The sequence below is a fragment of the Lissotriton helveticus genome, chromosome 3_1, assembly GCF_964261635.1.
Source record: "Lissotriton helveticus chromosome 3_1, aLisHel1.1, whole genome shotgun sequence".
In the NCBI taxonomy this organism is placed as follows: Eukaryota; Metazoa; Chordata; class Amphibia; order Caudata; family Salamandridae; genus Lissotriton; species Lissotriton helveticus.
Genome location: NC_136061.1, coordinates 1548680135 through 1548690670, shown reverse-complemented (window position 1 = coordinate 1548690670; position 10536 = coordinate 1548680135). Strand labels below are relative to the sequence as shown.

At 42.9% G+C, this 10536-nt stretch overlaps 1 protein-coding gene across 2 annotated transcripts in view; it reads right to left on the bottom strand.

Moving 5' to 3' along the window:
- Window positions 1–3107: 3107 nt before the first annotated feature.
- Window positions 3108–10536, bottom strand: part of LOC144823620 (palmitoyl-protein thioesterase ABHD10, mitochondrial-like) — a 93120-nt gene continuing 85691 nt past the window's right edge. For both annotated transcript variants that reach the window (XM_078682291.1, XM_078682292.1), the window contains exon 5: window positions 3108–3466. In XM_078682291.1, the coding sequence (XP_078538417.1) occupies window positions 3122–3466 (345 nt within the window). In that variant the 3' untranslated portion in view covers window positions 3108–3121. The remainder of the gene's footprint in view (window positions 3467–10536) is intronic.

Below are 10536 nucleotides of genomic sequence, written 5' to 3'. Positions count from 1 at the left end.
ACCCTGTTCTGTGCATACTCAAATTGTTTTTATGGATCTTTCTGTTTAGAACTGATGCTCTTTATATACCAGGCTTTTATACATTGAGTGTTTTAGACCCCTTTTATACTATTTATTGTCTTAACATGTTTTATAATGTCCTTGTTACAATCATGTGTGTGGTTCTATGGAATTGATGTATATTCTAACCTAGCTTTTATGTATGTTTCGAGATGACTTTTGTGATTTATTTTTAAATCGAAATAAAGTTTATAAACTGAAACTGAACTATATCTTGGATCTTTCCCCAAAAAGGGGAGAATGAGTGCTTAGTCAAAGGGCACAAAAGGACAGGGGGCTAGGCGGTGAAGCAGGCAAGGGGAAAGATTCAGGTGAGAGGGGATAGGAGCAAGGAAGTAGACAAAGAACGAAAGAATGCTGAATAGGAACAGATAGACAGGAGACAAGGAAAAAGCAGAGTCACAGAAATACGATGGCGGGGGTGGGCAAGACAGGGAGATGGGGAGAAAAACTGTGCCCAAAGTCCGGCTGGGTAGGTGACGGTCAGGGGATGAACCAAGGCCGATTTCCTCAATAGCTGAACAGAGCAGCTCCACCGGGCATCAGACATAGTGCTCGGACTCCGCTGTCAGATGGGGATCAGGAGTATGCTCAGAGATTGTCATTGTGTGTTGATTAGGTAGTGGTCACTACCACCCCTCGTTCACCTTAGCTCCATTGCTGCCTCTTTGGTCATTTTACTCTTGTATTCAAAGGCCAAGCCGAAGGGGAACGACCAGCGATAGCAGATGAGAAACCACAGACACAAAAACATTACATCCATCTACAGAGAGCCTCCAACTGCACTATTCTTATATACTTTCATTGTGTCAGGAAGACCCTCCTCGTTTGTATGGACCTTTGGAGGCCTATCCATGGGCCGGATGTATTTCCTTAAAACATGGTTATGCAAACATCCACACTAAAAATAGTACATATTGTGAATGGCAGCCTTTTAACTTGTTATCACAAAAGCAAGCCCAGAACTCGGACTCAAAATATTTGTTTCAGGATATGACTCAAACCAAACGTTTTGCATCTAAACTTGGGTATTTTAATTGTGATGCCATTGTTGTAGGTTTTGTCTGTGAACTTTTTTGATGCCTACTCAAGACGCCAATATGTTCCAGGATAAAATGGGAATCCACAAATATTTAACACGTTATTAAGACACTGTGCGATCAAGCTGGGGTTAACCCTTAGGAGTTTTACTGGAGAGGATTTAACCCTTGATCAGCTCTGTCGAGCCTAATGCAGTCCCAAAAATGAACTGGGATGTGCACAAAGTTTCCGTATTGAAGTGCCGGTGATTGCTAAATCATGGTAAGGTATGGTTAAAGCTCATCCAGGGACCTGTAGATTCAAAAACCTGCACACCGACTGGCTAAAATAAGCACTATTGACTTGGGCTATTGCTTTTTGGTTTAATAACACCCATCATTCCAACACAAAAGGATGATGGGATTTATAGTGCGGGTGAAGAACTCGCCATTTTTATTTTTGAGCGTTTTTCAGTGGTGTGCTTTTTTCTGTCTGATATAGGCTTGTTTCAAGTGTCGCTCCTTTTTGAAAGTATGAAGAGTTTTTGCTTTTAAAACCTGAAGGTAAATAATTTCCCATTGAACATGTTCAAACCACGTTTGCATGTTTGCCGTACAGCACATTTTTTGTATTTTTTTATTTTCAAGAGCAAAATACCAAAGCTTTTGAGAATATAAAAAGCAATTAACCCCTTCACTAAAAGGATTTTTCTCCCATGGGGTAATGGTCCTTTTGCAGTTCTCATTACCCTTTACTGCCAGGTTTTACATGGCGGTGACAAGCAGTGAAAACTTTTCATTTGTTCGCCCACTCTACACAGGGCGGGCGGATGGACAAATGGCAAAACCTCAGACTGCCCATTCTCTGTTGGGCCGTCGGAGGTGTGTGTCGGTGGTGGAGACAGTAGTCTCTGTCGTCGACATACTAAACGGCTGCCAACTCTAAATGAGGCAGGCAAACCTTTAGTTTGGTGAAAGGACTCTGCCAAACTCTAAAGCGGGCCTAGAACCTTAACTTATGTTTAAAAAACAAAGAACTAGAAATTCACTAATAAAACCAAAGGCTAACCCCTTGCATGCTCATGACGAGCTCAGCTCATCATGAGCCACAGTGCTCCGGTGCTCATGACGAGCCGAGCTTGTCATGGCCTTTAGAACGCTCGCATACTGGGCTAATTCCCCTGCTGTGCGAACGTTCTAAAGAAACGGGCGTGGTCATGACGAGCTGAGCTCGTCATGAGCACACGAGCACTGTGCTGCATGACGAGCTGAGCTCGTCATGAGCACCTGGCGGCTGCGCGCGCCCCCAGCACAGCGGGGGAATGTGCCCAGCAGGGAAGGGGTTAAAGTGATGTTAGAGTTAGGTGTTGTAATGAGAAAATAACTAATGTTAAAAACACTGAAATAGGCCAGGTATAGATTATTCAGTTAACTATAACTTGTGACCTATCTTGCACTGCTGATGCGGGCACAAGTTCTAGTTTATAATCATTTGAGGAGCAATAGCTTGGATGATGTAATCAGTGATGTCATCAATAACACCATTTAACATGTCATGAGTGATGTAATATGTGAAGTCATAAGCAATGCTTGGTGGGGTGAAAGTTATAGTTACCTCACTGAACCGACGAATTTCACTGTTTTTTTTTATTTTCTAATGTTACATTGTGTGTGACTTTGTGAGCTAACTACGTCAGTTTAACCTTTGAGTTTTTTTCAGTAAAGATATATACAGCATCTTTAGCAGCTTCATAGTCATTCCATGCATTGGTAGCATTGTACAGGTCAGCATAGCCCCTCATTCAATCAGTCTACATCACAATGGATCTTACTTTGCAGTGTCTTACATTTACTCTTCTGACCTTATTCATCAACTTCAATGGGCTCTCGCATTGGCTTCCTGAGTTCCAGAGTGTACTCATAACAACAATCTCAGAAAGTCCCCTGATCATTCGTTCTTTGTACCCCATCACTGTGCTATCACAATGCAGTAGAGTCCCTGCCACCAAATGATCCCCACAGACATGGTGTTTTTAGCTCTTTTATTCAGCTAGAGGTCTCTTGCTGGTGGCTATGGTCTGTGTGAGCTCCTGGACAATGGCTATCAGTTGCCTCAGGCTGCCATCATCTGTTAGAGCATGGCCACCCTGAGTGCGTAAGACAACAGAGACATCCTGACTCTCAAGATTTTCTGCCAACTGTACAGCTTTGCTCCAAGGGGCCGAGGCGTCATCCATTCCATGCAGCATCCTGATCGGGCATGTGATTGGGATGGGGCGCTGTTTGATGGTGTGCTTTTGAGCCTCCTGGAGGAAGCTGTATGGTATCGTGGTGCTGAGTGCTGTAGGTAATCTGTAGAAACCTTTCCTTGCAGTTTCTTCCTTCACCTAATGGGGAAAGAATGAGCACAGGCGTTACATATGGAAGGAGTTAGTGACATCATCGTTTCTTGAGAAATCGTGGCAAAGGACTCCTTCCCCTTCCCCTCCCCACCCTTTGATGGCCGCAATATTATGGGGCTTATTTACAAGCCTGTTGCGCCCCCGGTAGGGCACTTTTCCTCATATTAAAAATGACGCACCGGCGATGCAAAGGTCTTGTAAATATGCTCCTGTACCCATAAGGTCTGTGAGGAAAAAGCTCACAGCCCTCTCAATAATGGAGGGTTGTCAAAAATGCAACCAAAGAATTACAGACAGACAACATCTCCATAGCTTTTGCCCTTTCTCCTTCCTCTACCCTGGTCATTCTGCCCCCTCTTTAATTTCTGTTCTCTCCTCCCCTCAAACGTAGTTGCTTACTTTCTTTTTGGTTGGGATTCTTCTTCCCCAGCCATTCCAGATACATTTAGGTGCCTGGGAATATTCAAAAGGTGAAGAAACCTACACTGAGAATATCCATCAGAAAGAGTATTACTAACGGTAAGTAACTTGTTCGTATATTTTTTCATTTTTTCATAATGTTCTGTAGTCTGTTTAGTAGAATGCTGTCAGTAGTATGTCCTTGAATGTTGAAATTTTCAAGACATTGGACCTGGGAGTATCAGCAGGAGTGTTGAACTTTTTTACACATGATAGTATTTTCTTGGGATCACACTTTGGCCACTTGATTCCAAAGACCTGTTACATGTCCAACTAATCCATCGGCTGCGGACTGGAGACAGCGGAAAAGAGTGTGCCAGCTTCCACTGGGTTTCCACAATGTGTCTTAAAAGTTTAGGTGCCTCTAACTTGAAATCTTCGCTGTCGTAGAAAATAGCACCCACTACTCACCAGACTGACACAATGAGTTTGGTGAATCCAGATGAAGATGAGTGAGAAAGACTATCTTTTTGAGTGTCATCAAAGAGAACTAGTCTATTTTTATGTGATACAGAACTCAGAATTGTATGATGGGTAATAAGAAAAACTCTCATTTCTTTTTATGAAGCCCTCACCCACCAACCTAGTTGGTGGCGTGCTTCATCATCGGGCCCACCAGGAGACACCGAATGTGTCCAGAGTGAGCTACAACGCCTGTATTACAGCAGACCAGGTATATTGCTGAGTGCGCAGTGATGGTGAAGTGAAAGTGAAGTTTAAAAACTGTCCAGTGGTCCCATTACCCAGAGCTTTTACCTTTAATATATGGGCGTAAAATGTGTTGCACACGCTAAGGTGCACTATGTGCGAGAAGGTGATTCCCTTTCAGAGCATTCCTGTACACAAAACATACAAGACGAACAGACATACAGATAATGGTTTATTAGCATGTTTAGCATATACATATTGGCCAATTGTGTCCATGAGGGTAGCGGAAAAAGCGGCTAAGTAAGACCGTAGTGGTGGTACAACGTGGTGATTCTTCCAATCTTAGGGGCGGCGAGGCAGCTGATAACAAAGTCCCTGATCTTGATACCACCCCAGCTTCTATCAGAACATCCAAGATCAAGGAAACACACTCCATCAGGGATAAGCAAACTGCCCAGCCACCAGTAATATGTGATTCTGGTACAGATATGCTTCCTGTGATTGACTTGCCCCCATCCCTGCCCCTACGTTATTGTCCTGGCGAATGTTTCCAGACTCACAGTTGGCAATCTCGAAAATACAAGGGAACTTATGACTAAAACTATCTACTGCTTGAACACGAACGTGCCCGGCCACGGGGACATATATAAAGAAACATTGTTGGCTAGACATGTTTATGGGGTTGGCAGGTTGGAAAAAGGGTGCAAGGGGGATGATATTGTGGTTAACTTTCATAACTCTTTGGTTGTAATAGAGATCCTGAGACAGGCCAAGGCCGGACTGGTTAAAACCAATTCTGTCAAGATTCTGCTACTTGTTTTTTTTTATAGGCACTTCTCAAGCTCATACCGTAATGTTGATGGGTTAGTTGCCACAAAGTTTGTTTTTTCCAGGTTTCCCTCCAAACCCTCCCATCCGTTTGTATCTCTTAATAACAGATTTGCAGTTTTGGGTGGGCTACAGGACAATGATTGACGTCCAAGCGAGGAGTGCGAGGTAGGCGAATGCTCGGGCTCCTCGGTTGATGGTGTTTCTTTTAGGTTTATTCTTGTTGCACAACTGATTACTAATGCAGCCCAGACTAATCCTCCAAAAGGTTCAGAAGCGATTGTCCCAATGGCAGAAGGAGACCTAGTTCGAACCTGCATTACATTTTTAAGTTGAAATGTGGCAGGACTAGCTTCCAAAATCTTGATTGAAGACTGGCAAATTTTTATTTTGAAGCATGATATATATGTTATGTTATGTTATGTTATAGGTTTTTATTATGCGCACAGCTACTCCAGCTAAGGAGCGTCCTGGCGCATTGACAAGAGAGTGCCTAAAAAACATAACACAACTAAAAGGGAACCAGGAAGGACCACTCTAGGTGCATAGCACAGACTAGAGAAAAAGACTAATACAAGAATGTTTTCAAGGCTTTCCTAAAAGCCATGAGATCCTCTAACAGGCGCAATTCCACCGGGAGTGAGTTCCACGCTGATGCCGCCTTTACACCAAAGGAACGGCCGCCAGGAAACATGGGACGAGAAAGAGACAGCATTTGATGATTTTACTTGTTTTAGTCTGCCAGCGACACCGTCTCCTGCAGGTAGAGCCAAACGGGGGTTGACCGCTTAGTTCAAAGAAAATATTGGCTGTTCTATCTTTCCCCATTTTTTGGACCGGGGGAGGCGCAAGTTTTCTGCCTTAGTTGGAATAATATATTTACGATTTACATGGTGAATTTTTATAATAATAATTTTTCCAGCAAGGGCAAGTGTAATTTTCAGGGACTTTTTGCGGTTATTGATATGCTTGTGGAAAAAGAGGCTCGGGCAGACTGTCCCCTCAATCTGTTGGTGGCTGGGGAATGTGACGCCAAATTAGGAGATTCACCTTTCTTATCTCCAATTATTCTCGATTCCTTTATTTGTGAAGCAGATTGCAATACGATGGGCACCAGGGGGAAGAGTCCTATTTTCCCTACTGGCTGAACGGCGCACGGTCAATATAACTGCTAACCCCTCTGGCTGTGACATTGTAACTTTTACAGGGAGGGGGGCAGGGAGCACTATAGATTACATCTTCACTTCTAGGTGCATGTCTTCAATTATTAAAAACAGTGTGGTCATAGCTCAGATCCACAGTGACCAAAATCCGATTCTTACACAAATATTGACCCCATTTACAAATCATAAGCCTAAGCTACTATCACCCCAGGACTTAAACATAAAGGATGCAGGGCGCAAATTGGTCTGGGGTATTGTGAACTTTTGAAGCACATCATGGCCCAGGTAGTTTATATTAGTACAGCTTTGGTGAATAGCTGCTACATGGCAAGTTGCATTCATGCCGTTATCCTAACCCATTTTACAAACCTTTTGCTTTGGATAAAAGGCAAGCTGTCTAGACCCTATGCACAGCCATGCCACCAGGTTAACTCATGGTTCGATAAAGAATGCAGATCAGCCAATGTTTCCCTACATAGGGCTTTAAAGCAATCCCTTAGAGATCAGAAAGTCATTACAGTTAGCAGGAAAATCTAACAGCAAGCAGCAAAGAGAAAGAAACATGCCATAATGGAGGAGAAATGGGAATCTATTGTTAGTGCTTGTTAACTAAAAGACCCACAGGCTTTTTGGAAAGCCGTGCAATCTGTATTATCTCCTCCATTTCAGAAAGATAAAGTTACGGTTCACATCCCAGGGGAGGCTTGGGTGGTGCATTTTACTGGGATGTATTCCATTCACAGTGGGTCCGACGATGTACCCCAGCCGCTGGTCCAACTGGGGCTAAACCTGGAGTTCAATGAGGAAGAGCTTCTAAAAGCGATTGTTGATAGCAGGTACAAGAAGTCTCCAGGACCAGATGGTGTCCCGCTTGATCGGTTTATGGAGGACCCAGGGTTCTTTGGACCCATAAATACGAAAACACGCACCTTCAACATCACTGGAAAAACATCAGACAGGGTTAGTTCCTTCCCTTATTTGGGCTTGGACTTTGATAATGGCTGAACTTGGTCTACCTGTATCAAAAATAGGATAATGCGTTTTACTCAAGCTGTTGGTACCACCTCTTAGCTTGACATGTCCATCGGCAAAAAACCTGTTGCGCCGAGTTTAGAGATCTATAATCGGAAATGCTTGCCAATTTTGACATATAGAATGGCTATTTTGGGATATAGGGATGCTCTTGAAGAAAGATAGAAACTGGGTCTTGGACTGTTTTCTTAAGCATAAGCAAGCAACTAGAGAACTAACGGAAGTGGCCAAACTTGCAGCCAGAGATTATTGCATCATTCAAATGGTGCCAACTACTGCCCCATACTTATTATACATGATTAATATGTGCAAGAGAACACCGCTGGCAAGGTTCAGGCTATGCTCCTTGCGCTGGCTAATTATTTTTCCCCTTGGCCAGTATTCTTCAGATTCTGTTTGTACTTGTCCACGTGATGAACATTCGAGCCAAACCATCGAACTCTTTGTTTTCTTTTGTCAATTTTATTTGCCATACACAAGGAACTTCTTATTACCCTTATTACGTAGACATGCATTTTCTAAATGTAAAGCCACCCTATTTTACCTGTTGCAACTTAACGACCACTGTGTATGTTATGCAGTTGCTAGCTTCTTGAAGTGAGTTTTAGCTAAAAGAAGGTGGATGTTGTTTTAACAAAATTGCTTTTATTTCTAATTCTAAAAAGTGTTGTGGGCCTTGTATTGTAAAGTGTACGTTTGTCTCTTGGCACCTTACTTTCTATCCATTTTATCCTCTTTTTAGCTTGGCTGTCCTTGGATTTATAATGTAGCACTGTCACTTTACATATTTCATTATATATTTTTTAGCTCTTTTATCATATGTGTCTAATATTGCATTATTCTTTTTATTGTATGTATCTTTTATGATCTGCCTTCAGGAGATCGAATAAAGACGAATGTGACTCTGGCAAAGGCCGAACAGCCACCCAATGGATGACTCTCACCCCAAAAAGGTGGCGAAAGATTGTCGAACCCCAAATTGCATACATTATAAAGTCATAGTAAGATGGCACAGATATTGTACCCATGGCATGAACATTAAATGTCCCATGTGGGTTGCAGTGTACACTTACACTTCTGCCCCACATAAGTGACATTCTAAACATGTCTGCGGGTGCAAAAGCAGCCCTGGGGACTGCAACAGCACATCAAAACAAATCATTTTTAACATGTAGATTTTGTTTACATTAGTAACGCATAAACAGTGCCTAGAGGGCTTAAGGGCATGGTGCGTATGTGTAAAAGGCTGACATATGCAGTATGAAATTGGCATATCCGTGCAAAGACGAGCCTCTTGGAAGAATGAACAGCTGACCAGTTAGCACAGAGATCCCAGGTTGAACCCTTGCTGGAGTGAGTGCTTAAGCCTGTCTTCCACTGCAGTCTGCGACTAGCTACCTTAGAATCATCCCATGAAAGTCTGGGGTGGCAGAGAGGAAGCTCCTTAGCAGCCTCAGAAATCTGGAAGCAGCTTAATGCACCAGCCCAGGTCCGGACTGGTAAGCCCAGGCACCGGGCAATCCCCCCGGTAGGCTGGAGGGGGTGGGAGCCAGTTTTGGGAGACAAAAAATCAGTCATTCTGTATAAAAAGCAAACAAAAAATGCCTCAGCCCACACACAGCATTGCTGCAAACGGGTTAGAAAACATTTAAAATAAATAAAGTGGGTGCTCACTGTCCCATATTTCTGCATTCACCTAAGAAGTGCAGTCACTGGCCTATCACAGTTATTACACCCTGCGAGTGACGTGCTGCACCAAGAAAGGAAATCAGTCCTCTTTAGAAGTGTTACTCCCGGTCGCACTAAAGAGTAGCAGCTCTTTGCAAAAGTGTTGGTACCACAAGGGTTGAAGTACACATTGTCTTGTACACAATTTACTATGAACCTTTGCACAATTGTTTTAATTTAAGTGCGTTTTTAAATGACTTTATGCTATTTTATATGAAGAATAAATTGGTTATATTTAAATTCATATTTCGTGCTCGACATTTCATTTTTTAGTGTTCTCTGTAGGAATGTCTGTGACTTATGACTGGATATCCTGGTGCTCCATAAGGTAATCATTTACTATGCTTTAAAAGTTAATACAATCTAATATGTAATGAAAAATGTGTTGAAAAATGCTTTGTTTTGTCCTTTCTGTCTCAAATTTTCTTGGGGGAACCCCCCACACTCCCCCTAGTAGTGGTTGCTCACTGAGCTTGCTCACTACACACCATGTGGGGGCTGGTCTCACTTTTACTTTGTTCTCTCTGATTCACTACTTGTGTCTATTTTTGGTGCTCTCTGAAAGAAGGTCTATGGATACATATGACTTGGTGGGTAACCTGGGGGCATATTACCAAGCAATAGCGATAATCATCGCTATTGCTTGGTTAGAGACAAAAATTTACCGCTGAGCTGCGGCGATTTTTATCGCAAATAAACCTTGGTATTACCAAGGTTTATCGCAAATGCGATAAAAATCGGCCGCAATGCATGAATATCGCTGAAAAGTCCGCGATATTCATGCATTACCGAGCTAATGCTCTTAGCCATGTTATCCACCTCCCATTGGATAACATGGCTAAGAACTGCTCAGGGCAGGAGTTAGCTTTTGGAGATATTCGCGCTTAGCGCGAATATCTCCATAAGTTGGTAATAGGAGATAGCGATGTTAGCGACTGTTTCCAGTCGCTAACATCTTGGCACGCCCACTTTGCATGTCATTAGTGATAAATATCACTGACATGCAAAGTGGGGCCCAAGATGGTCGCTATCTCCTACTAGCTGTCGCTAACTGGTGTTAGCGACAGCTAGGTAATAGGGAGATAATTTTATCTCCGCTTTCTTGGCTTTTAAAGGCAAAAAAGCGGAAATAAACCCCCTTGATAATATGCCCCCAGGTGCTCTTTAAGGTCATCATCTACTATTTACTGTGCTTTG